The sequence below is a fragment of the Hypanus sabinus genome, chromosome 13 (assembly GCF_030144855.1).
Source record: "Hypanus sabinus isolate sHypSab1 chromosome 13, sHypSab1.hap1, whole genome shotgun sequence".
Lineage (NCBI taxonomy): Eukaryota > Metazoa > Chordata > Chondrichthyes > Myliobatiformes > Dasyatidae > Hypanus > Hypanus sabinus.
Window position 1 is genome coordinate 66,427,779 of NC_082718.1, and position 27,622 is coordinate 66,455,400.

General features: G+C 49.9%; 1 protein-coding gene and 1 long non-coding RNA gene across 2 annotated transcripts in view; both read left to right on the top strand.

Annotated features, from left to right (window-relative positions):
- Positions 1-27,622, top strand: part of LOC132403373 (dynein axonemal heavy chain 3-like) — a 990,878-nt gene that overhangs the window by 328,362 nt on the left and 634,894 nt on the right. Inside the window, exons 28-31 of the mRNA XM_059986790.1 lie at positions 781-945; positions 5,134-5,356; positions 16,611-16,741; positions 17,420-17,520. Of these exons, the coding sequence (XP_059842773.1) occupies positions 781-945; positions 5,134-5,356; positions 16,611-16,741; positions 17,420-17,520 (620 nt within the window). The remainder of the gene's footprint in view (positions 1-780; positions 946-5,133; positions 5,357-16,610; positions 16,742-17,419; positions 17,521-27,622) is intronic.
- LOC132403956 (uncharacterized) lies at positions 20,032-21,303 on the top strand. Its single transcript, XR_009515403.1, has 3 exons — positions 20,032-20,073; positions 20,287-20,324; positions 21,091-21,303. It is a non-coding gene; the product is annotated as an uncharacterized LOC132403956 (long non-coding RNA).

Here is a 27,622-nt window from a genome sequence, read left to right on the forward strand (position 1 = left end):
TACCACCCTAGCAGCTGCATACCATCGCCAAAATGCAGCTGTCGCCATCACAACTGTACTTTAAGCAGAGTGGCCACACAACATGTACAGAATTCAATCACCGGATGAGCACCCTACAACTGTAACACTCAGCTCTATCAACCCACGTTCGTCTAGGGGAAACCGCCGACTGTCCACCAAACTGTGTCTCACATTTGCGTAGATGCTGTGTATACACACCAGCACCAACCCACAACGTAAAATATCAGTCAGTACATAATGTATGTTTGAAAGATTACACTTTATAAATTTTACTGTGACTATGGGGTTAGTAGAGAAACAAAAATATAAACCAAAAAGGCACCAAGATTAGAGATTATACTGTTTGTGCACAATGTTGGAGCTCACGCAATATCCTCGGTCCACCATTCGGTTTCCTCCGAACTCCATGACCCTTGGACTGGGACAAACCACGGCTACCAGAGCGCTTCCTGCACGTCCCCCACCCCCCTCCCCCCCCCCGCCCTTCGTGTCTCCTCGCCGAATTTCCCTGCACACCAACCCCGGTTCCCACACATACAGATAGAATAACAAGACCCATTGGTTAGTCCCCCTGTTATCAGTAGTTATAACCCAAACATTTCAGCTACAGACAACATTACCTCATAGTTAACATTACAGAGAAGCCATTTCATTATAACACAACTGATAAGCCATTTTATTATTAGCAGTTAACAGTTAACATTACAGTTAATATTACTGAGAACCTTACACTAATTATGAATGTGTTTTCAATTCCAGTTCCTCTCCCACGACATCCCGCTTTTTGTCAGTATAATTTCAGACCTCTTTCCTGGTATCGCCTTGCCAACTCGTCACCATGGCTGCCTGGAGACCTCCATCAGAGAAATCATTCACAGACTTAATCTGCAGCCATCACCCTGGTTCATTGAAAAAATCATTCAGGTGATGAGGTTGTTTTCTTGTGCATGGTCTCAGCCTCAGTGCGCCCGAGACTTTGCAGAGTCTCACACACACTGCCATGTCTGGACTCACTGGGGAGTGCTACATATATTCTGCCATGTCTGGGCCGAAGAATGAGGGAAATAGTGGAAGGCAGCATGGGACGAACACCTTAAATCCCAGTTAGGCAGAGAGTGGATTTGTTTTCACCTTTACCAGGGTGAGGCACAGTACTGAAAACAAAATGGTTATCATCCGAAACCTGGGGGACCTCTTTGAGGCCATAAAGGGACCAAGATGTTTAACAGTTTTGTTAATCTCTGTGACCCTGGGGGGCTGAGGACGTAGATGTTTCTCTTCAACACACCTGAACCCCAATTGGAACACCAGTCAGTTACCTTCCACACAGGTAGACATAAGGCTTTGGAGGTGAGCCTGTTCTAACTTTTGAATTGAGTTTTTGCCTTCACTAAAGAGCGTCTGGGGTTTGCATTTGGACAGAATCTTTGCCTTCACAAGCGAGCGATTGGAGTTTGCTCTGAAATGTTTCCTCTAACACTTTAAGGATAAATTCCAGGAACTTATATGGTGTGTAACTTTACAGTGGGAATCAGGTGATGATGGCGGTACACCATCCTCCTGTCAGAACTTTCAAGTCATTAGCTGATAGACCATGGAAGCAGGTCCTTGGGAAAACATGGCTCCATTTCACCTTATTTGGCCCAAGTCCTTCAAAACCTTTCCTTTCCTTGTACATACTTGAGTCCAGTTCATTTGTTGGTGCTTGGATTGCTCAGTACTTCCTGCAGTTAGTTACCAGTTTAATCTCTTTCCTGTGCATTGAGTGAACAACGGACATATTTGACTGAGTGTGGCCAGCAGCAGTCCAGGACTGCTGTGCTGGGTCTTCTCACAGTTATCACTCACTGCACAGAAATACTGCAAATCTTCATTTCAAACAGCATCTAAATTCACTTTCAAAAGCAACAATTCAGCCGGATTCATCACCCAAAAAGGCATCAAACTCAAATGAGAACTGCTGACTACAAGATCTTTCCCTATTTCCTCTGGCTACCCCTGTCAAAGTATGAGTGTCCCAATGGCCGTCCCATGTACTAAAGTCCAGGAGGGAGGCGCTATCTCTCTGAGCATCGTGATAATTATTGCATAAGAGTACAAGAATATCAGTCTATCACACCCCTTATCCCAGACTGGTCTCTGTGTCTGAGAGTGCCTGTGAGACCCCTCATATTAGCTGAGTTCATTATAGGTTTATAATGTACCAAGATACAGTGATAAAACTAGACTTGCATGTTGTTCACACTGATAAGATCATTACACAGTTCACTGCTCACCCAGATCGGATTATTACACAGTTCACTGTTCACCCAGATCGGATTATTACACAGTTCAGTGCTCACCCAGATTGGATCATTACACAGTTCACTGTTCACCCAGATCGGATCTTTACACAGTTCACTGTTCACCCAGATCGAATCATTACACAGTTCACTGTTCACACAGATCGGATCATTACACAGTTCACTGTTCACCCAGATCGGATCATTACACAGTTCACTGTTCACACAGATCGGATCATTACACAGTTCACTGTTCACACAGATCGGATCATTACACAGTTCACTGTTCACCCAGATCGAATCATTACACAGTTCACTGTTCACACAGATCGGATCATTACACAGTTCACTGTTCACACAGATCGAATCATTACACAGTTCACTGCTCACCCAGATCGGATCATTACGCAGTTCACTGCTCACACAGATGGGATCATTACACAGTTCACTGCTCACACAGATCGGATCATTATACAGTTCACTGCTCACACAGATGGGATCATTACACAGTTCACTGTTCACACAGATCGGATCATTACACAGTTCACTGTTCACACAGATCGAATCATTACACAGTTCACTGCTCACACAGATGGGATCATTACACAGTTCACTGTTCACCCAGATCGGATCATTACACAGTTCACTGTTCACACAGATCGGATCATTACACAGTTCACTGTTCACCCAGATCAGATCATTATACAGTTCACTGCTCACCCAGATCGGATCATTACACAGTTCACTGTTCACACAGATCGGATCATTACACAGTTCACTGCTCACACAGATCGGATCATTACACAGTTCACTGTTCACCCAGATCGGATCATTACACAGTTCACTGTTCACACAGATCGGATCATTACGCAGTTCACTGCTCACACAGATCGGATCATTACACAGTTCACTGTTCACCCAGATCGGATCATTACACAGTTCACTGCTCACCCAGATCGGATCATTACACAGTTCACTGTTCACCCAGATCGGATCATTACACAGTTCACTGTTCACCCAGATCAGATCATTACACAGTTCACTGTTCACCCAGATCAGATCATTATACAGTTCACTGCTCACCCAGATCGGATCATTACACAGTTCACTGTTCACCCAGATCGGATCTTTACACAGTTCACTGTTCACCCAGATCGGATCATTACACAGTTCACTGTTCACCCAGATCAGATCATTACACAGTTCACTGCTCACCCAGATCGGATCATTACACAGTTCACTGTTCACCCAGATCGGATCATTACACAGTTCACTGTTCACACAGATCGGATCATTACACAGTTCACTGTTCACACAGATCGGATCATTACACAGTTCACTGTTCACCCAGATCGAATCATTACACAGTTCACTGTTCACACAGATCGGATCATTACACAGTTCACTGTTCACCCAGATCGGATCATTACACAGTTCACTGTTCACACAGATCGGATCATTACACAGTTCACTGTTCACACAGATCGGATCATTACACAGTTCACTGTTCACCCAGATCGAATCATTACACAGTTCACTGTTCACACAGATCGGATCATTACACAGTTCACTGTTCACACAGATCGAATCATTACACAGTTCACTGCTCACCCAGATCGGATCATTACGCAGTTCACTGCTCACACAGATGGGATCATTACACAGTTCACTGCTCACACAGATCGGATCATTATACAGTTCACTGCTCACACAGATGGGATCATTACACAGTTCACTGTTCACACAGATCGGATCATTACACAGTTCACTGTTCACACAGATCGAATCATTACACAGTTCACTGCTCACACAGATGGGATCATTACACAGTTCACTGTTCACCCAGATCGGATCATTACACAGTTCACTGTTCACACAGATCGGATCATTACACAGTTCACTGTTCACCCAGATCAGATCATTATACAGTTCACTGCTCACCCAGATCGGATCATTACACAGTTCACTGTTCACACAGATCGGATCATTACACAGTTCACTGCTCACACAGATCGGATCATTACACAGTTCACTGTTCACCCAGATCGGATCATTACACAGTTCACTGTTCACACAGATCGGATCATTACGCAGTTCACTGCTCACACAGATCGGATCATTACACAGTTCACTGTTCACCCAGATCGGATCATTACACAGTGCATTGAAGTAGAACAAGGTAAAACAATAACAATGCAGAATGAACTTTAGCAGTTACAGAGAAAGTGCAGTGCAGGTAAATAATAAATTGCAAGATCATAATGAAGTAGATTGTGAGGTCAAGATTCCATCTTATTGTGCAGGAGGTTCTTTTAAGTGTCCAATAACAGCAATACATTTGCTGTCTTTCAGCCTGGTGGTTCATGCTTTTTGGGTTTTGTGTTTTGATGGGGGAAGGGAGTAGACAGAGTGTTTGAGGTGTGTGTGTATTTGATTATGCTGGCTGCTTCACCGAGGCACTGAGAAGTATAAGTGGAGTCTATGGAGGGGAGGCTGGTTTCCATGATGTGCTGAGCTGTTGCTACAACTCTCTGCAGTTTCTTGCTGTCATGGACAGAACAATTGCTGTTATGCATCCAGGTAGAATGCTTTCTTATGGCGCATTGGTAAAAATCTGTAAGAGTCAATGGGAACATGCCAAATTTGTTCAGCCTCCTGGGATGTAGAGTTTTCTTATCTGTGATGTCTGCACGGTTGGTGATGTGGGGGAACCCTCCTGACCCAGCCCTTCTTGTTATGTCAGCTGCATGTCCAGATGTAGTTACACCTTTTGTATCTGGAAACCTCCCCAGCAATGAACGAGGACTAACTGGTGGGATTTTGTGCCCAGATTTACGAGATGATGCAGATGTGCCATGGCTTTATGGTGGTTGGCTGTGCCCTCGGGGGTAAGACCAGTGCACTGAAAGTGCTGGCAGAGGCCCTGGAGCTGCTGGAGTCGAGGGGCCTGATGGACGAACACAGAGTGCAGTGTGTCATCATCAACCCCAAGGCCATCACCTTGGGCCAGCTCTACGGGAGCTTTGACCCCATCTCACACAAGTGGAGTGATGGTGAGTGCGCCTCGGAACATCAGCAAGTCACTATGAACTTACAGTGCTGACAGGGGCACGTGAGCTCGGCCCAAAGTTCAATTGGGTCTTCCCGATACAGAAGAATAAGCCATACCATTTTTTAAAAACAAACTATCGTGGCTCTAGCCTGCAATGCCCACCTCGATACATGGCAGCTCTGTCCTCTTTAAGACCAGAAGACATAGGAGCAGAATTAGGCCATTTTGCCCATTGAGTCTTTTTCACCACTCTATCATGACTGATTTATTTTCTCCCTCAACCCCGCTCTCTTCCCTTCTCCCCACCTTTCTGTTCATGAACCTGACAACCTCTGCTTTAAATACACCCACTGACTTGACCACAGTCGTCTGTGGCAATGAGTTCCACAGAGTCACTAAAGAAGTACCACCTCACCTCAGTTCTAAAGTAACATCCTCTATTCTGAAAATGAGGCCCCTGGCATTATAGTCTCCCACTAACGGAAGTATCCTCTCCACATCCATTCTGTCTAGGCCCTTATGTCTGTTCCTGCCCCACCGAATTCATCTCGTCAGAATATGACTTTGTCCTGTCCCCTCCCTGACCCTTCCCACCTACATCTGCAGCCCAGTATGTCCTCACCACTCTAACAGCTTTCACTTCCCCAGCCTCCACCACACCACCTTCACCGTGGACATCCAATTTTAAACATCTCCATCTCCCATTGAAAGTTTTTTGGCCCATCCACTTCTTACCCCAACAGAGATCCAACCAGCTCCCCCCTTCCCACTGACACTCTGAACAACTCACTCATTGTTACCCTAACCAATTTCTCTTTTAGCTCCTCCCGCTTTCTCCAGACCAAAGGTTTATCCATGGATACTCATCTGGGCCCCAATTGTACCTGCCTTCTCACTGGCCACCTGGAGCAACCAGTCCATGTTCTAAGTATACTCCAGCACCACTCCCCAACTCTTTCTCTGATACTTTGAGGACGCCTGTATTGTGGTGAGCTCGTCAATTCCTGTAATTTCGCCGATAACTTCCATTCCAATCTTACATTCACTTGTTCGACCTCTGATACCCTTTTCCCATTTATTCACCTCTTGTCTCCATTTTTTCCATCTCGGTGAAAAATTGTCCATTAATGTGGCTGCAAAACAAGAAGTTTCATGACCTATGTCAGTGATAATAATTCTGATTCTGATTTCCTTTGGCACCCTTGGTCAATTATGGCACAAATTTGCACACACACGCGCAGCAGGATAACCTCAATTTATGAAGATGAAAGAGGTTGACCCAAGGCTGGTCCTGAGGTGGAGGCAGGGAGTGAGCCAATTAAGATCATGTGGCAGAGTCTTCCCTTCTGCAGTCAGCTCACGTACATGCTACAAGTGCCGTCAGCAGGAAAACTGATCTCATAACTGAATTCAAAAGTTTCATGCAATCTCCTGCCAATGTCCTTCATGTTTCAGTTTCAGCTTCCTGGATTGGAGAGCATGTATTTTGAGGAAAGGTTGAACGAGCTAGGGATTTTTCCCTAGTGAAGGATGATGCGAGGTGACTCGATAGAGATGTACAAGGTGATAAAAAGCATAGATGGAGTGGATGGCCAGTTTTTTTTCCCGGGGTGGAAATGGCTAATACCAGAGAGCATAACTTGAAGGTGATTGGAGGAAAGCACAGGAATAGTTTTTTTATACAGGGAGGGGTGAGTGTTTGGAAGGCCCTGCCGGGGCGGTTGTAGAAGCATTACATTAGGCACACTTAATAAACTCTTAGATAGGCACGCATAAGGTAGAAGTATCAAGGGCTATCTAGGAGGGAATTATTATATTGACCTTAGAGTAGGTTAAATGGACAGCACAACATTATGGACCAAAGGGCCATTTCTGTACTGTAATGTTCTACGTTCTGTGTTCTGACCTTGACAGCTCTCTGTGCACCTTCCTCTGTTCTCTCCATCTTCCCCCTCTCTGCCACGTAACTTGCCTGTTCTCTCGCTTCCTGGCCTGTAATATTGTTTCTGTTCCTCCATGGTTGCTGCTAGAGCTACTGAGCTACTGCGCTACTGCCTGCCCTCTATTTTATGTTCTGGCCCAATGGCACTGGCTTGACTTCTGATCAACGCAGCAGTATGTAGCTGATCTGATTGTGTGACCTGCTGTGTAGCTCCAGCATTTCCTGTTTCAGTTTCGCATTTCCAGAAACCACAGTTTTTGATGTTGATTGACAAGATGTTTGGATGTCAGCAAGTACCTGAACCTGTATCAATTTTTTTGTTGTGCTTGTGAGGTTACTGTCTGTCCCTCATCACCTGTCAGCGCTGGGTCCCCACACATAAACCGGCTGCTGAACAATTAACGTTCAATGGAGTAATCATCTAATTTAACCAGCAACAAACTAGGGAAAGAGGGTAGACTGTCTCTATTCCCAGACATGACCCTGGGGATTATTTTGTCCCATGTGCTGAGGGTTAGTCACTAAACTAAAGATTCAGTCTGTCTGGAGGCTGCCTGTTCCTGTGAGGGTATCAATGACCGGGGGGGATGACACCAAAGTCATTTTATCTCTTGGTGGTGTATATAGTGTATAGATCTTGGCTTGGGTACTGCATTGTCAGCAGGGGGCACCTCAGAAAGTACAGGTGATGGGGGAGCACTGGCTGTGTCATTTCATCTTAACAGAGGTTCTGCAGTTGTCTCAGAATCCTGTCCATTTCTACAACAGATCTGGATTGGTCAGTTGGTGTTGGTTTTCAGTAATCTCAGAAACGGGCAACAGCTGATCAACCTGCCTTCTCCAAATGTTGCTGTCACCAGTTCCCACTGTGTATGACACAGGACCAGTTAGTGGCACCACCCTTGCAGGTATCCACTTTGTTCCAGAGATTTAGTTCTGAGCAAGTACTCCTCTCTCCTGTTGTGAAATGTTTCTGCTGTGCTTTGGCACCCCTCTTTGCTTGGGTTTTCTGTTAATTCAGCGCATAAGAAATAGGTGCAGGAGTCGGCCATGTGGCCCGTTGAGCCTGCTCCGCCATTCAATAAAATCATAGTTGATCTGGCTCATCTCCACCTACCTGCCTTTTCCTTATAACCCTTAATTCCCCTACTATGCAAAAATCTATCCAACCTCGTCTTAAATATATTTACTGAGGTAGCCTTCACTAGGCAGAGAATTCCACAGATCCACCACTCTCTGGGAAAAGCAGTTCCATAGAACCATAGAACATTACAGCACAGAAACAGGCTTTTTGGCCCTTCTTGGCTGTGCCGAACCATTTTTCTGCCCAGTCCCACTGACCTGCACCTGTGCCATATCTCTCCAAACCCCTCTCATCCATATACCTGCCCAAGTTTTTCTTAAATGTCAAAAGTGAGCCCGCATTCACCACTTAATCTGGCAGCTCATTCCACACTCCCACCACTCTCTGCGTGAAGAAGCCCACCCCTCAATGTTCCCTTTAGACTTTTCCCCCTTCACCCTTAACCCATGACCTTTGGTTTTTTTCTCCCCAGCCTCAGTGGAGAAAGCCTGCTTGCATTCACTCTATCTATACCCATCATAATTTTATACACCTCAAAAAAATCACCCCTCATTCTCCTACGCTCCAGGGAATAAAGTCCTAACCTATTCAACCTTTCTCTGTAACTCAGTTTTTCAAGTCCCGGCAACATCCTTGTAAACCTTCTCTGCACTTTCAACCTTATTAATATCCTTTCTGTAATTAGGTGACCAAAACTGCACATTATACTCCAAATTTGGTCTCACCAGTGTCTTATACAACCTCACCATTATATTCCAACTCTAATACTCAATACTTTGATTTGTAAAGGCCAATGTACCAAAAGCTCTCTTTGTAACCCTATCTATTTGTGATGCCACTTTTAAGGAATTATGTATCTGTACTCCCAGATCCCTCTGTTCTACTGCACTCCTCTGTGTCCTACCATTTACCTTGCATGTTCTACCTTGGTTTGACCTTCTGAAGTGCAATACTTCACACTTGTCCGCATTAAACTCCATTTGCCATTTTTCTGCCCATTCCTCCAACTGGTCCAAATCCCTCTGCAAGTTTTGAAAACCTTCCTCACTGTCCACTACACCTCCAATCTTTGTATCATAAGCAAATTTGCTGATCCAATTTGCCACATTATCATCCAGATCATTGATATAGATGACAAATAACAATGGACCCAGTACTGATCCCTGTAGGACACCACTAGTCACAGGCCTCCACTCAGAGTAGCAATCCTCCATACCACTCTCTGGCTTCTTCCATTGAGCCAATGTCTAAGCCAATTTACTACCTCTCCATGTATACCTAGCGACTGAATCTTCCTAACTAACCTCCCATACGGGACCTTGTCAAAGGCCTTACTGAAGTCCATGTAGACAGCATCCACTGCCTTCCCTTCATCCACTTTCCTGGTAACCTCCTCAAAAAACCCTAATAGAATGGCATGACCTACCACGCACAAAGCCATGCTGACTGTTTCTAATAAGTCCCTGTCTATACAAATACTTGTAGATCCTATCTCTTAGTAATCCTTCCAATAATTTACCTACTACCGATGTCAAACTTATCGGCCTATAATTTCCCAGCTTACTTTTTGAGCCTTTTTTAAACAATGTAACTACATGAGCTATCCTCCAATCCTCGAGCACCTGACCCGTGGATATTGATTTTATAAATATTTCTGCCAGGGCCCCTGCAATTTCATCACTAGTCTCCCTCAAGGTCCAAGGGAACACCCTGTCAGGTCCTGGGGATTTATCTACTCTGATTTGCCTCAAGATAGCAAGCACCTCCTCCTCTTTAATCTGTATAAGTTCCATGACCTCCCTACTTGTTTGCCTTGTTTCCATAGACTCCGTTCCAGTTTCCTTAGTAAATAGAGATGCAAAAAACCCATTTAATATCTCTCCCATTTCTTTTGGTTCCATACATAACCAACCACTCAGATCTTCAAGAGGACCAATTTTATCCCTTACTATCCTTTTGCTCTTAACATACCTGTAGAAGCTCTTAGGATTATCCTTCACCCTGACTGCCAAAGCAACCTCATGCCTTCTTTTAGCCCTCCTGATTTCCTTCTTAAGTATTTTCTTACTCTTTTTATATTCCTCAAGCATCTTATTTCCTCCCTGTTGCCTATACATGTTATACATCTCTCTCTTTTTCTTTATCAGAGTTCCAATATCCTTCGAGAACCAAGGTTCCTTATTCGTTTTGCCTTTAACCCTGACCAGAACATACAAACTCTGCTCCCTCAAAATTTCTCCTTTGAAAGCCTCCCACTTACCAATCACATCTTTGCCGGAGAACAACCTGTCCCAATCTACACTTTTTAGATCCTTTCTCATTTCTTCAAAAATTTGGCCTTTTTCCAGTTTAGAACTTCAACCCGAGGACCAGGTCTACCTTTATCCGTGATCAAGTTGAAACTAATGATGTTATGGTCACCGGAACCAAAGTGTTCCCCTGCACACACTTCTGTCACTTGCCCTAACTCATTTCCTAATTGTAGATCTAATATTTCATCCTCCCTAGTTGGTACATCTATATATTGATTTAGAAAACTTTCCTGAACACATTTCACAAACTCTAACCCCTCTAGACCTTTAACAGTATGGGAGTCCTAATCAATATGTGGAAAATTAAAATCCCCTACAATCACAACTTTCTGTCTGTTATCTCTCTGCAGATTTGCTCCTCCAATTTTCAGCTCCACCCATATGGCCTCAGTAGACAAGCCCTCTAATCTTTTCTGCTGAAGCATTGCTGTAATATTTTCCCTGACTAGCAAAGCCACACACCCCCACCCACCCTTCATCCCTCTGCCTCTATCATGTCTGAAACATCGGAACCCTGGAACATTGAGCTGCCAGTCCTGCCCCTCCTGTAGCCAAGTTTCAGTAATGGCTATGATGTCATAATTCCACGTGTCAATCCAGGCCCTCAGCTCATCTGCCTTTCCCACAATACTCCTTGCATTGAAATATACACGCCTCAGAAGATTGTTACCACCACACACAACCTTACTATTTATGACTTTGCATGAACTACTAACATCATTTATTTTTACCCCCGTTCCACTACCTACTCTGGCACTCTGGTTCCCATCCCCCTGCAAATCTAGTTTAAACCCTCCCCAATAACATTAGCAAACCTCCCTGCAAGAATATTTGTCCCCTTGTAGTTCAGGTGTAACTCGTCTTCTCTTGTACAGGTCCCACCTGCCCCACAAGAGGTCCCAATGATCCAGAAATCTGAAACTCTGCCCCCGACACCAGTTTCTCAGCCACGTGTTCATCTGCCAGAGCATCCTACTCTTACCCTCACTGGCACGTGGCACAGGCAGCAATCTGGAGATTATACCCTCAAGGTCTTGTTTTTCAACTTCCTACCAAGCTCTCTGTACTCACTCTTCAGGACCTCCTGACTCTTTCTACCTATGTCATTGATACCGATGTGTATCACGACATCTCACTGATCACTTTCCCACTTAAGAATGCTGTGCACGCAATCAGAGACACCCCTGACCCTGGTTCCTCCACATCTCCACTCTAACTCTACTCCCCCAAATCTTGAGGCTATGTCCCCTAGTTCTAGTCTCACTTACCGTGGAAACAACTTTCCTGCCTCTATCTTATCCCTTTCATAATTTTATATGTTTCTATAAGATCTCCTCTCATTCTTCTGAATTCCAGCGAGTCTCAATCTCTCCTCATAGTCTAACCCCCTCCTCTCTGGTATCAACCTGGTGAACCTACTCTCCACCTCCTCCAAATCCAGTATATCCTTCCTCAAGTAAGGAGACCAGAACATCATGCAGTACTCCAGGTGTGGCCCCACCAGTACCCTGTACAGTTGCAGCATAACCTCTCTGCTCTTAAATTCAATCCCTCAAACAATGACAACATCCTATTTTCCTTCTTGATAGCTTGCTGCACTTGTGAACCGACCTTTTGTGATTCATACACAAGCACTCCCAAGTCCCTCTGCACAGCAGCATGCTGCAATTTTTTACCATTTAAATAAAAATCCAGAGAATTTTGGTAAATTATTACCAAAGCCTGTAGTATAACTTCTGCCATTTCTTTCAGTACCCTGGGATGCATTCCATCAGGACCAGGGGACTTGTCTATCTTCAGGTCCACAAGTTTGCCCAGCACTACCTCTTTAGTAATAGCTATTATAATGAGGTCCTTACCTCCCGTCACATCTATAACATCTCTCTTTGGCATGTTAGAGGTGTCCTCCACCGTAAAGACTGACAAAAATAGTCATTCAAAGCCTCGGCCATTTCCTCATTACCCAATATCAATTCCCCTTCTCATCCTCCAAGGGACCGACATTCACTTTAACCGCCCTTCTCCTCTTTCTATACTTTTACTATCCGCTTTTATATTTTGTGCTTGTTTTATTTTCATAATCTGGTGTGTTGCAGCATGTTAGCGAGAAGGTGCTAAGATGCTGGGTGAGGGTTCACTTCCTGCTGAAGCCTTGAGAGTTTGTTTCATTGTTTGTGCAAATCATTCAACAAGGCCTTTAGTGGCTGGATGACGTGCTGATTTGAATACCATTTGCTTCCATAAATTCCTTTAACTCTTCAGACAGAAGCTGTGGGCCTTGTCACCTACAAGCTGTTGAGGAAGCACAAAACAGTTAAAAGTGGAACGTAGCTCCCCAGCACAATTTTCAAGTGAAGTGCTCTTCATGATGGCAATCTCAAGCCAGCTGCTGTGCACATCCACTACAACCAGGAACATGTGGCCTTCTACAGGTCCTGCAAAATCTATGTGAGTCCTCTGCTATGGTCCCATGTTACAAGGGAATAAGCTGAGGAACATTTCTCACTCAATGGTTTCTCCTCAATGGTTACAACCAGTCCTGGCCACCAGAAATAGCTGCATGTGAGTTCTTTCATGCACACCATGCTACAGTGTCCTGCATCAAGCACTTGCTTCCTGAATGGTGGAGGAATGACAACATGGTAGCTCCATAGTAACCATCCTGATTGGATGGTGGGCTCCTTCCATCATAACTCTACCATGTCCACCACTTTAGATAGAATAGGGTCAGTATGTGTGCACTTCCAGACTTGTGCCATTGTTATGTCAGCCATAGGTATTTCCTTGAAGTAAAAGATCTCTTTCAGGGTTGGCTCTGAAGCTGTAACAGCTAGGAGAAATCTGGGCAGTCTATCAGCATTTGTATGGTACTCGAAATTCCTGTACTTAGTAGTGTAAATTGCCAATCCAAGAGGAATTGAAGGAACTTCTTAACTGCAAAGACAATTCCAAGTGCTTCCTGCACCATAGAACATTACAGCGCAGTACAGGCCCTTCAGCCTTCCATGTTGTGCTGACCCATATAATCCTTAAAAAAAAGTACTAAACCCACAGTGCCCCGAAACCCTTTATTTTTCTTTCATCCATGTGCCTGTCCAAGAGGATCTTAAATACCCCTAATGTTTTAGCCTCCACCACCATCCCTGGCAAGTCATTCCAGGCACCCACAATCCTCTGTGTAAAAAACTTACCCCTGATGTCTCTCCTAAACTTCCCTTCCTTCCCATCTGGGCAAGATGGCTTTCTGCCTTCCTTATTGCCCTTGATGTGAAAGCAATTGGATGCGCTTTACCTGATGGAATGATGTATGAGATAACTGCCCCCACACCATACACTGCAGGCCAACTGTCTGGGCAATAATGGGTAGAAATATGTGGTGCTTCAGATTGTAACAAAGCTATTTTGTCCATTTTAAGATCCCCTTCACAGAAACCTGAACTCTCATAGTGTGCTGATTTATGTAAAAGCTCATGTAGTGTTTTCAGCATGTTAGATAGGTTAGGAGCAAACTTAGAAAAGACACATAGATGAGCAAAGAATTTTGGGCTTGTGCAAGAGGGAAGCATTGCATTGATCTTGGAGCACAAGATAGAACACTATAGCACAGTATAAGCACTGTGCTGACACTACACTGGTATCAATATAAACTACATCGCCTTATTTTTTCTATCACTCACGTTCCACGCATCCACCACAGTTAAACTTTGACATTCCCATCCAATTCCTTTCCTCCATTCACCTTAAAATTATTCTCCTCATTAGCCATATCTGCCTTGGGTAAAAGTCTCTGGCTATCCACTTGATCTACGACTTATCATGTATATTTCATTCAAGTCTTGAACTCAATCGTCTAACTAATGAAGCCAAACACATCATATGCCTTCTTAACAATCCTATCATTTTGAGGGATGTCTGGATGTAGTCCCCAAAACCCCTCTTCTTCCATACTGTTAAGATACTGCTATTAACCCTGTATTCTGCCTTCCAAAGTGAATCACTTCACACTTTTCCCAATTGAACTCCATCTGCCACCTCTCAGCTCAGCTCTGCATCCTGTCAATATCCATTGCAATCTTCAACAACCCTCCACACTTTCCACAATTCTACCAGTCTGCAAACTTACTAATCACCCTTCCACTTTCTCGTCTAAGTCATTTATAAAAATCACAAAGAGCAGGGGTCCCAGAACAGATCCCTGCAGAACATCACTGGTCACCAATGTCCAAGCAGCAAACACTCCATTTGCTATAACCCTCTGCCTCCTATGGGAAAGCCAATTTTGTATCCACCCGGCCAGGTTTCCCTGGATCCCATGCCCCCTGACTTTCTCAATGAGCCTGCCATGGAGAACCTTCTCAAAATGCCTTACTGAAATCCATATTCACCACATCCACTGCTCTACCTTCATCAATGTGCTTTGTCACATCCTCAAAGAATTTAGTCAGGCTCCTAAGACCTGACCTAGCTTGTACAAAGCCATGCTAACTATCCAAAATCAGACTTTGCTTCTCCAAATTCTGTCTCTAAGAATCTTCTCCAATAATTTGTTCACCACTGATAGTTCCCAGGGTTAGCCTTTCCCTCTTTCTGGAACAAAGGAATAACACTTACCACCATCCAATCAACTAGTACTACTCTTGTGGCCACTGAGGATGCAAAGATCATCACCAAAGGTGCAGCAAACCCTACTCTTGCTTCCCATGGTAACCTGGGGTAAATGTCCTCTTTACATCGACATGCTCTAACATATCGGTCATTTTTAGTCTGCCCTCACAAACATCAAGCTTCCTTTCATTGGTGAATATTGAAGCAAAGTTTTCATTAAGACCTCTCCTACCTCCAGGCATATGTCTCCTCTTCCATCCCTGACTGGTCCTCCCCTCATTCTTGTCATTCTCCTGTTTTTCATATATGTGTAGAACAGCTTGGGATTTTCCTTAATCCTACTTGACAAGGCCTTCTCATAGCCCCTTCTAGCTCTCCTAAGTCCATTCTTAGATCCTTAATGGCTGCCTTGTAACTCTCTAGAGCTCTGTCCAATCCTTAAGCAAGCTTATTTCTTTCTTTTGACCAGAAGTTCCACATCTCCTTTTTATTCACTCTACTAACCTTTCCCTACCTCAATGGAGAAACCCATCCACAACCCCATGCAAGTGCTCCCTAAATATAGAGCATAGACCCTCCACATTTCCATTCTGCATTTTTCTGAGTACATCTGGTGCCAATTTATGCTTCTGTGCAATAGCAGCATTATGCCCCCCTCCCACAATTAAATACTTTTCATAACATCTGTTCCTATCCCTCTCAAAGACTATGGTAAAGGTCAGGGAGTTGTGATCACTGTCTCTGAAATGGTCTAACAAGATAATGGGCTAAAGAGCCTATACTGTGCCTTAATGTTCTTAGTTCTAACCTAGTTGAAGTGCTCCATTGACCTGAAAATTTCTGATGCACGACCCTAGGGCTGGCTGCCCTCTCACTAGAGAAGTGGCAGTCTTGCACGATGCAGTTGAAGACAGGGGTGGGTTCCATTGGCCGACACAGCAACATGGTGAGGTGACAGGTGGGAGAGCTCATGGACGTTGTTTGATGTTTGGATGTGACCATCAATGCTGACCCTATAGTGACACTATGAACACTCTCACATGGATTCGTGATCGTACCTCCCTCCTTGCCTTCTACACACCATAGGCCATTCCAAATAGAATATCTACACTTGGCCTTTGTCTTTACCCCTGTTGGATCCCAGCAACTCAACACTGTGGTGTCCAGATACTGGCGTCAGTCACTCTGCTGATTCTCGGAGGTGGGTCAGAGCTGGAGGAAATTCTGATGCCATTGCAGCAGTATGGGAAGCCTGGCTTCCCTGGGCAGCGGTACAAGACTGTGCAGTAAGCTCTGGAACTGATTTCAACAGGAATCCTGGCCAATGTCTTCCGTGAACATGCCAGCAGCCCAACCAGAGACCGGAAGTGGTGCATCTTGGATGGTCCAGTGGATGCAGTTTGGGTGGAGAACATGAACACAGTCCTTGATGACAATAAAAAGGTAATGGGCATCAGACCACAGCCTGTGTTCTGGCAGATCCTTCACTAAGTCAGCCCAGGTCCCACCAGTACAGATGGCAGATTCGTTAATATCTTAAAACAGAACTCTACCAACCTTACTAAAATAACAGACAATATTTCCTGAATTTGAATACTTTCTGACCATTCACATAATCTTCTCCTAGGCTGGTGGACTATTTAATTCAGAATTGATACAATGTAATTAGCAAGTGTATTCCATTCTTATAGCTAATGTGTCGACCACGTGCACTATGCCTCTGGTAGTCACGGGGAGTGGCCTCTCCAGGGTATAAGCCAGGGTTGATATGGAGTTGCTATGGAGATCCGACTGTTGCCCATGCCCATGTCGATACGGTTTGGTGCCGGCAGCGTCGCAGGAGTTGCCGTGCCGGTCGGTGCTGGCAAAAACAGTCAGCCGCCTTCGGGACTCCGACTTCGGATTTCTCCTCAGTGTTTACTCCCAAAGCCTTTCCTGTGTGCAGAAAATGTAAAACATGGATTTTATAGTTTACCATTAATAAAATATTCCTCAGGTTTGGTGTTGAATCAGGTTTGATAGTGGTAGGTGACTGGAAAATAGTACTAGGAAGTGTATTGTATACATTTCTCTGAAATTAAATGAACAGTACCTATTGAGATGCATTTCTGTGCCCCACAGCTCTGCTTGATGAGTGGAGAGATCATTCAGATGAGCTGCCAGCAGAATATAATCTTTGAAGTTCTGGACCTGGAGCAAGCATCACCCGCCACAGTCAGCAGGTGGGTACAGGAAGTTGGTGGATCAATCAGCAGGTGGGTCAGTCAGCGGATGGATACGGTCAGCAGGTGAGTACAGGAGGCAGGTGGGTCAGTCAGCTCGTGTGTCAGTCAGCGGGTGGGTCAGTCAGCAGGTGGGTACAGGAAGCAAGTGGGTCAGTCAGCAGGTGGGAACAGTCAGCAGGTGGGTCAGTCAGCAGGTGGGTACAGGAAGCAGGTGGGTCAGTCAGCAGGTGGGGTCAGTCAGCAGGTGGGTACAGGAAGCAAGTGGGTCAGTCAGCAGGTGGGTCAGTCAGCAGGTGGGGTCAGTCAGCAGGTGGGTCAGTCAGCAGGTGGGTACAGAAAGCAGGTGGGTCAGTAAGCAGGTGGGTCAGTCAGCAGGTGGGTCAGTCAGCAGGTGGGTCAGTCAGCTGGTGGGGTCAGTCAGCAGGAGGGGCAGTTAGCAGGTGGGTCAATCAGCAGGTGGGTCAATTAGCAGGTGCGTACAGGAAGCAGGAGGGTCAGTCAGCAGGTGGGTACACGAAACTGGTTGGTCAGTCAGCAGGGGGGGTTAGTCAGCAGGTGGGTCAGTCAGCAGGTGGGTGCAGGAAGCAGGTGGGTCCAGGAAGCAGGTGGGGTCAGTCAACAGGTGGGTATAGGAAGCAGGTGGGTCAGTCAGCAGGTGGGGTCAGTCAGCAGGTGGGTCAGTCAGCAGGTGGGTACAGGAATCAGGTGGGTCAGGAAGCAGGTGGCTACAGGAAACAGGTGGATACAGGAAGCTGGTGGGTCAGTTAGCAGGTGGGTCAGTTAGCAGGTGGGTCATTCAGCAGGTGGGTACAGGAAGCAAGTGGGTGAGGAAGCAGGTTGGTCAGGCAGCAGGTGGGTACAGAAATCAGGTAGGTCAGTTAGCAGTTGGTTCAGGAAGCAGGTGGGTCAGTCAGCTGGTGGGGTCAGTCAGGAGGTGTGTTCAGTCAGCATGTGGGTCAGTCAGCAGGTGGGTGCAGTCAGCAGGTGGGTACAGGAAGCAGATGGGGTCAGTCAGTAGGTGTGTTCAGTCAGCATGTGGGTCAGTTAGCAGGTGGGGTCAGTCAGCAGTTGGGTACAGTCAGCAGGTGGGTACAGGAAGCAGATGGGTCAGTCAGCAGGTGGGTCAGTCAGCTGGTGGGTCAGTTAGCAGTTGGGTACAGTCAGCAGGTGGGTACAGGAAGCAGATGGGTCAGTCAGCAGGTGGGTACAGTCAGCAGGTGGGTACAGGAAGCAGTTGGGTCAGTCAGCAGTTGGGTACAGTCAGCAGGTGGGTACAGGAAGCAGATGGGTCAGTCAGCAGGTGGGTCAGTCAGCTGGTGGGGCAGTCAGCAGGTGTGTCAATCAGCAGGTGGGTCAGTCAGCAGTTGGGTACAGGAAGCAGGTTGGTACAGGAAGCAGGTGGGTCAGTCAGCTGGTTGTGTCAGTCAGCAGGTGTGGTGCAGTCAGCAGGTGGGTCAGTCAGCAGGTGGGTCAGTCAGCAGGTGAGTCAGTCAGCAGGTGGGTACAGGAATCAGGTGGGTCAGGAAGCAGGTGAGTCAGTCAGCAGGTGGGTACAGGAATCAGGTGGGTCAGGAAGCAGGTGGGTCAGTCAGCAGGTGGGTACAGGAAGCAAGTGGGTGAGGAAGCAGGTTGGTCAGGCAGCAGGTGGGTACAGAAATCAGGTAGGTCAGTTAGCAGTTGGTTCAGGAAGCAGGTGGGTCAGTCAGCTGGTGGGGTCAGTCAGGAGGTGTGTTCAGTCAGCATGTGGGTCAGTCAGCAGGTGGGTGCAGTCAGCAGGTGGGTACAGGAAGCAGATGGGGTCAGTCAGTAGGTGTGTTCAGTCAGCATGTGGGTCAGTTAGCAGGTGGGGTCAGTCAGCAGTTGGGTACAGTCAGCAGGTGGGTACAGGAAGCAGATGGGTCAGTCAGCAGGTGGGTCAGTCAGCTGGTGGGTCAGTCAGCAGTTGGGTACAGTCAGCAGGTGGGTACAGGAAGCAGATGGGTCAGTCAGCAGGTGGGTCAGTCAGCTGGTGGGGCAGTCAGCAGGTGTGTCAATCAGCAGGTGGGTCAGTCAGCAGTTGGGTACAGGAAGCAGGTTGGTACAGGAAGCAGGTGGGTCAGTCAGCTGGTTGTGTCAGTCAGCAGGTGTGGTGCAGTCAGCAGGTGGGTCAGTCAGCAGGTGGGTCAGTCAGCAGGTGAGTCAGTCAGCAGGTGGGTACAGGAATCAGGTGGGTCAGGAAGTAGGTGAGTCAGTCAGCAGGTGGGTACAGGAATCAGGTGGGTCAGGAAGCAGGTGGGTCAGTCAGCAGGTGGGTACAGGAAGTAGGTGGGTCAGTCAGCAGGTGGGTCAGTCAGCAGGTGAGTACAGGAATCAGGTGGGTCAGGAAGCAGGTGGGTCAGTCAGCAGGTGGGTACAGGAATCAGGTGGCTACAGGAAACAGGTGGATACAGGAAGCTGGTGGGTCAGTTAGCAGGTGGGTCAGTCTGCAGGTGGGTCAGTTAGCAGTTGGTTCAGGAAGCAGGTGGGTCAGTCAGCTGGTGGGGTCAGTCAGCAGGTGGGTGCAGTCAGCAGGTGGGTCAGTCAGCAGGTGGGTCAGTCAGCAGGTGGGGTCACTCAGCAGGTGGGGTCAGTCAGCAGGTGGGTACAGGAAGCAGGTAGGTGCAGTCAGCAGGTGGGTCAGTCAGCAGGTGGGTCAGTCAGCAGGTGAGTCAGTCAGCAGGTGGGTCAGACAGCAGGTGGGTCAGTCAGCAGTTGGGGTCAGTCAGCAGGTGGGTCAGTCAGCAGGTGGGTCAGTCAGCAGGTGGGGTCACTCAGCAGGTGGGGTCAGTCAGCAGGTGGGTCAGTCAGCAGGTGGGTCAGTCAGCAGGTGGGTCAGTCAGCTGGTGCGTACAGTCAGCAGCTGGGTCAGTCAGCAGGTGGGTCAATCAGCAGGTGGGTCAATCAGCAGGTGTGTCAATCAGCAGGTGGGTCAGTCAGCAAGTGGGTGCAGGAAGCAGGTGGGTCAGTCAGCAGGTGGGAACAGGAAGCAGGTAGGGTCCGTCAGCAGGTGGGTCAATCAGCAGGTGGGTCAATCAGCAGCTGGGTCAGTTAGCAGGTGTGTCAATCAGCAGGTGGGTCAGTCAGCAGGTGGGAACAGGAAGCGGGAGGGGCCGTCAGCAGGTGGTTCAGTCAGCAGGTGGGTACTGGAAGCAGGAGGGTCAGTTAGCAGGTGGGTCAGTCAGCAGGTGGGTCAGTTAGCAGGTGGGGTCAGTCTGCAGGTGGGTACAGGAAGCATGTGGGTCAGTCAGCAGGTGGGTACAGGAAGCATGTGGGTCAGTCAGCAGGTGGGGTCAGTCAGCAGGTGGGTACAGGAAGCATGTGGGTCAGTCAGCAGGTGGGTCAGTCAGCAGGTGGGTCAATCAGCAGCTGGGTCAGTTAGCAGGTGTGTCAATCAGCAGGTGGGTCAGTCAGCAGGTGGGTCAGTTAGCAGGTGTGTCAATCAGCAGGTGGGTCAGTCAGCAGGTGGGTGCAGGAAGCAGGTGGGTCAGTCAGCAGGTGGGAACAGGAAGCGGGAGGGTCAGTCAGCAGGTGGGTACAGTAAGCAGGTAGGTCAGTTAGCAGTTGGTTCAGGAAGCAGGTGGGTCAGTCAGCTGGTGGGGTCAGTCAGCAGGTGGGTGCAGTCAGCAGGTGGGTCAGTCAGCAGGTGGGGTCACTCAGCAGGTGGGGTCAGTCAGCAGGTGGGTACAGGAAGCAGGTGGGTCAGTCAGCAGGTGGGTGCAGTCAGCAGGTGGGTCAGTCAGCAGGTGGGTCAGTCAGCAGGTGAGTCAGTCAGCAGGTGGGTCAGTCAGCAAGTGGGTCAGTCAGCAGTTGGGGTCAGTCAGCACGTGGGTCAGTCAGCAGGTGGGGTCACTCAGCAGGTGGGGTCAGTCAGCAGGTGGGTCAGTCAGCAGGTGGGTCAGTCAGCAGGTGAGTCAGTCAGCAGGTGGGTCAGTCAGCAGGTGAGTCAGTCAGCAGGTGGGTGCAGTCAGCAGGTGAGGTCACTCAGCAGGTGAGGTCAGTCAGCAGGTGGGTCAGTCAGCAGGTGAGTCAGTCAGCAGGTGGGGTCAGTCAGCAGGTGAGGTCACTCAGCAGGTGGGGTCAGTCAGCAGGGGGGTACAGGAAGCAGTTGGGTCAGTCAGGAGGTGGGTCAGTCAGCAGGTGGGTACAGGAAGCAGGTGGGTCAGTCAGCAGGTGGGTACAGGAAGCAGGTAGGTCAGGCAGCCGGTGGGGTCAGTCAGCAGGTGGGGTCAGTCAGCAGGTGGGTACAGGAAGCATGTGGGTCAGTCAGCAGGTGCGTCAGTCAGCTGGTGCGTACAGTCAGCAGCTGGGTCAGTCAGCAGGTAGGTCAGGCAGCCGGTGGGGTCAGTCAGCAGGTGGGGTCAGTCAGCAGGTGGGTACAGGAAGCATGTGGGTCAGTCAGCAGGTGCGTCAGTCAGCTGGTGCGTACAGTCAGCAGCTGGGTCAGTCAGCAGGTGGGTCAATCAGCAGGTGGGTCAATCAGCAGCTGGGTCAGTTAGCAGGTGGGTCAATCAGCAGGTGGGTCAATCAGCAGCTGGGTCAGTTAGCAGGTGGGTGCAGGAAGCAGGTGGGTCAGTCAGCAGGTGGGTCAATCAGCAGCTGGGTCAGTTAGCAGGTGGGAACAGGAAGCGGGAGGGTCCGTCAGCAGGTGGGTCAGTCAGCAGGTGGGTACAGGAAGCAGGTGGGTCAGTCAGCAGGTGGGGTCAGTCAGCAGGTGGGTCAGTCAGCAGGTGGGTCAGACTGCATGTGGGTACAGGAAGCAGGTGGGTCAGTCAGCAGGTGGGGTCAGTCAGCAGGTGGGTACAGGAAGCAGGTGGGTCAGTCAGCAGGTGGGGTCAATCAGCAGGTGGGTACAGGAAGCAGGTGGAGTCAGTCAGCAGGTGGGTACAGGAAGCAGGTGGGTCAGTCAGGAGGTGGGGTCAGTCAGCAGCTGGGTACAGGAAACAGGAGGGTCAGTTAGCAGGTGAGTCATGAAGCAGGTGGGTCAGTCAGCAGGTGGGTACAGGAAGCAGGTGGGTCAGTCAGCAGGTGTGTTCAGGAAGCAGGTGGGTCAGTCAGCAGGTGGGTACAGGAAGCAGGTGGGTCAGTCAGCAGGTGTGTTCAGGAAGCAGGTGGGTCAGGAAGCAGGTGGGTCAGTTAGCAGGTGGGTCAGTCAGCAGGTGGGTACAGGAAGCAGGTGGGTCAGTCAGCAGGTGGGCACAGGAAACAGGTGGGTCAGTTAGCAGGTGGGTCAGGAAGCAGGTGGCTACAGGAAACAGTTGGGTCAGTCAGCAGGTGGGCACAGGAAGCAGGTGGGTCAGTCAGCAGGTGGGTACACGAAACTGGTTGGTCAGTCAGCAGGGGGGGTTAGTCAGCAGGTGGGTACAGGAAGCAGGTGGGTCAGTCAGCAGGTGGGTACAGGAAGCAGGTAGGTCAGGCAGCCGGTGGGGTCAGTCAGCAGGTGTGTTCAGTCAGCATGTGGGTCAGTTAGCAGGTGGGGTCAGTCAGCAGTTGGGTACAGTCAGCAGGTGGGTGCAGGAAGCAGGTGGGTCAGTCAGCAGGTGGGAACAGGAAGCGGGAGGGTCAGTCAGCAGGTGGGTACAGTAAGCAGGTAGGTCAGTTAGCAGTTGGTTCAGGAAGCAGGTGGGTCAGTCAGCTGGTGGGGTCAGTCAGCAGGTGGGTGCAGTCAGCAGGTGGGTCAGTCAGCAGGTGGGGTCACTCAGCAGGTGGGGTCAGTCAGCAGGTGGGTACAGGAAGCAGGTGGGTCAGTCAGCAGGTGGGTGCAGTCAGCAGGTGGGTCAGTCAGCAGGTGGGTCAGTCAGCAGGTGAGTCAGTCAGCAGGTGGGTCAGTCAGCAGGTGGGTCAGTCAGCAGTTGGGGTCAGTCAGCAGGTGGGTCAGTCTGCAGGTGGGTACAGGAAGCATGTGGGTCAGTCAGCAGGTGGGTACAGGAAGCATGTGGGTCAGTCAGCAGGTGGGGTCAGTCAGCAGGTGGGGTCAGTCTGCAGGTGGGTACAGGAAGCATGTGGGTCAGTCAGCAGGTGGGGTCAGTCAGCAGGTGGGTACAGGAAGCATGTGGGTCAGTCAGCAGGTGGGTCAGTCAGCAGGTGGGTCAGTTAGCAGGTGTGTCAATCAGCAGGTGGGTCAGTCAGCAGGTGGGTCAGTTAGCAGGTGTGTCAATCAGCAGGTGGGTCAGTCAGCAGGTGGGAACAGGAAGCGGGAGGGTCAGTCAGCAGGTGGGTACAGTAAGCAGGTAGGTCAGTTAGCAGTTGGTTCAGGAAGCAGGTGGGTCAGTCAGCTGGTGGGGTCAGTCAGCAGGTGGGTGCAGTCAGCAGGTGGGTCAGTCAGCAGGTGGGGTCACTCAGCAGGTGGGGTCAGTCAGCAGGTGGGTACAGGAAGCAGGTGGGTCAGTCAGCAGGTGGGTGCAGTCAGCAGGTGGGTCAGTCAGCAGGTGGGTCAGTCAGCAGGTGAGTCAGTCAGCAGGTGGGTCAGTCAGCAGGTGGGTCAGTCAGCAGTTGAGGTCAGTCAGCAGGTGGGTCAGTCAGCAGGTGGGTCAGTCAGCAGGTGGGGTCACTCAGCAGGTGGGGTCAGTCAGCAGGTGGGTCAGTCAGCAGGTGGGTACACGAAACTGGTTGGTCAGTCAGCAGGGGGGGTTAGTCAGCAGGTGGGTACAGGAAGCAGGTGGGTCAGTCAGCAGGTGGGTACAGGAAGCAGGTAGGTCAGGCAGCCGGTGGGGTCAGTCAGCAGGTGTGTTCAGTCATCATGTGGGTCAGTTAGCAGGTGGGGTCAGTCTGCAGGTGGGTACAGGAAGCATGTGGGTCAGTCAGCAGGTGGGTACAGGAAGCATGTGGGTCAGTCAGCAGGTGGGGTCAGTCAGCAGGTGGGGTCAGTCTGCAGGTGGGTACAGGAAGCATGTGGGTCAGTCAGCAGGTGGGGTCAGTCAGCAGGTGGGTACAGGAAGCATGTGGGTCAGTCAGCAGGTGGGTCAGTCAGCAGGTGGATCAATCAGCAGCTGGGTCAGTTAGCAGGTGTGTCAATCAGCAGGTGGGTCAGTCAGCAGGTGGGAACAGGAAGCGGGAGGGTCAGTCAGCAGGTGGGAACAGTCAGCAGGTGGGAACAGTCAGCAGGTGGGTCAGTCAGCAGGTGGGAACAGGAAGCGGGAGGGTCAGTCAGCAGGTGGGTACAGTAAGCAGGTGGGTCAGTCAGCAGGTGGGGTCAGTCAGCAGGTGGGTCAGTCAGCAGGTGGGTACAGGAAGCAGGTGGGTCAGTCAGCAGGTGGGTACAGGAAGCAGGTGGGTCAGTCAGCAGGTGGGTACAGGAAGCAGGTGGGTCAGTCATCAGGTGGGGTCAGTCAGCAGGTGGGTCAATCAGCATGTGGGTACATGAAGCAGGTGGGTCAGTCAGTAGGTGGGTACAGGAAGCTGGTGGGTCAATCAGCATGTGGGTCAATCAGCATGTGGCTACATGAAGCAGGTGGGTCAGTCAGTAGGTGGGTACAGGAAGCATGTGGGTCAGTCAGCAGGTGGGGTCAGTCAGCAGGTGGGTACAGGAAGCAAGTGGGTCAGTCAGCAGGTGGGTCAATCAGCAGCTGGGTCAGTTAGCAGGTGTGTCAATCAGCAGGTGGGTCAGTCAGCAAGTGGGTGCAGGAAGCAGGTGGGTCAGTCAGCAGGTGGGAACAGGAAGTGGGAGGGTCAGTCAGCAGGTGGGTCAGTCAGCAGGTGGGTACAGGAAGCAGGTGGGTCAGTCAGCAGGTGGGTCAGTCAGCAGGTGGGAACAGTCAGCAGGTGGGTCAGTCAGCAGGTGGGTACAGGAAGCAGGTGGGTCAGTCAGCAGGTGGGGTCAGTCAGCAGGTGGGACAGTCAGCAGGTGGGTCAATCAGCATGTGGGTACATGAAGCAGGTGGGTCAGTCAGTAGGTGGGTACAGGAAGCTGGTTGGTCAATCAGCATGTGGGTACATGAAGCAGGTGGGTCAGTCAGTAGGTGGGTACAGGAAGCATGTGGGTCAGTCAGCAGGTGGGGTCAGTCAGCAGGTGGGTACAGGAAGCATGTGGGTCAGTCAGCAGGTGGGGTCAGTCAGCAGGTGGGGTCAGTCAGCAGGTGGGGTCAGTCTGCAGGTGGGTACAGGAAGCATGTGGGTCAGTCAGCAGGTGGGGTCAGTCAGCAGGTGGGTTCAGGAAGCATGTGGGTCAGTCAGCAGGTGGGTCAGTCAGCAGGTGGGTCAATCAGCAGGTTGGTCAGTCAGCAGGTGGGTCAGTCAGCAGGTGAGTCAGTCAGCAGGTGGGTCAGTCAGCAGGTGGGTCAGTCAGCAGTTGGGGTCTGTCAGCTGGTGGGTCAGTCAGCAGGTGGGTCAGTCAGCAGGTGGGGTCACTCAGCAGGTGGGGTCAGTCAGCAGGTGGGTCAGTCAGCAGGTGTGTTCAGGAAGCAGGTGGGGTCAGTCAGCAGGTGGGTTCAGGAAGCATGTGGGTCAGTCAGCAGGTGGGTCAGTCAGCAGGTGGGTCAATCAGCAGGTGGGTCAGTCAGCAGGTGGGTCAGTCAGCAGGTGAGTCAGTCAGCAGGTGGGTCAGTCAGCAGGTGGGTCAGTCAGCAGTTGGGGTCAGTCAGCAGGTGGGTCAGTCAGCAGGTGGGTCAGTCAGCAGGTGGGGTCACTCAGCAGGTGGGGTCAGTCAGCAGGTGTGTTCAGGAAGCAGGTGGGTCAGTCAGCAGGTGGGTACAGGAAGCAGGTGGGTCAGTCAGCAGGTGGGTACAGGAAGCAGGTGGGTCAGTCAGCAGGTGTGTTCAGGAAGCAGGTGGGTCAGGAAGCAGGTGGGTCAGTTAGCAGGTGGGTCAGTCAGCAGGTGGGTACAGGAAGCAGGTGGGTCAGTCAGTAGGTGGGCACAGGAAACAGGTGGGTCAGTTAGCAGGTGGGTCAGGAAGCAGGTGGCTACAGGAAACAGGTGGGTCAGTCAGCAGGTGGGCACAGGAAGCATGTGGGTCAGTCAGCAGGTGGGTACAGGAAGCATGTGGGTCAGTCAGCAGGTGGGGTCAGTCAGCAGGTGGGGTCAGTCTGCAGGTGGGTACAGGAAGCATGTGGGTCAGTCAGCAGGTGGGTCAGTCAGCAGGTGGGTCAGTTAGCAGGTGTGTCAATCAGCAGGTGTGTCAATCAGCAGGTGGGTCAGTCAGCAGGTGTGTCAATCAGCAGGTGGGTCAGTCAGCAGGTGGGAACAGGAAGCAGGTAGGTCAGGCAGCCGGTGGGGTCAGTCAGCAGGTGTGTTCAGTCAGCATGTGGGTCAGTTAGCAGGTGGGGTCAGTCTGCAGGTGGGTACAGGAAGCATGTGGGTCAGTCAGCAGGTGGGTACAGGAAGCATGTGGGTCAGTCAGCAGGTGGGGTCAGTCAGCAGGTGGGTACAGGAAGCATGTGGGTCAGTCAGCAGGTGGGGTCAGTCTGCAGGTGGGTACAGGAAGCATGTGGGTCAGTCAGCAGGTGGGGTCAGTCAGCGGGTGGGTACAGGAAGCATGTGGGTCAGTCAGCAGGTGGGTCAGTCAGCAGGTGGGTCAGTTAGCAGGTGTGTCAATCAGCAGGTGTGTCAATCAGCAGGTGGGTCAGTCAGCAGGTGTGTCAATCAGCAGGTGGGTCAGTCAGCAGGTGGGAACAGGAAGCGGGAGGGTCAGTCAGCAGGTGGGTACAGTAAGCAGGTAGGTCAGTTAGCAGTTGGTTCAGGAAGCAGGTGGGTCAGTCAGCTGGTGGGGTCAGTCAGCAGGTGGGTGCAGTCAGCAGGTGGGTCAGTCAGCAGGTGGGGTCACTCAGCAGGTGGGGTCAGTCAGCAGGTGGGTCAGTCAGCAGGTGAGTCAGTCAGCAGGTGGGTCAGTCAGGTGAGTCAGTCAGCAGGTGGGTGCAGTCAGCAGGTGAGGTCACTCAGCAGGTGGGGTCAGTCAGCAGGTGGGTCAGTCTGCAGGTGGGTACAGGAAGCAGGTGGGTCAGTCAGCAGGTGGGGTCAATCAGCAGGTGGAGTCAGTCAGCAGGTGGGTACAGGAAGCAGGTGGGTCAGTCAGGAGGTGGGGTCAGTCAGCAGGTGGGGTCAGTCAGGAGGTGGGGTCAGTCAGCAGGTGGGTCAGTCTGCAGGTGGGTA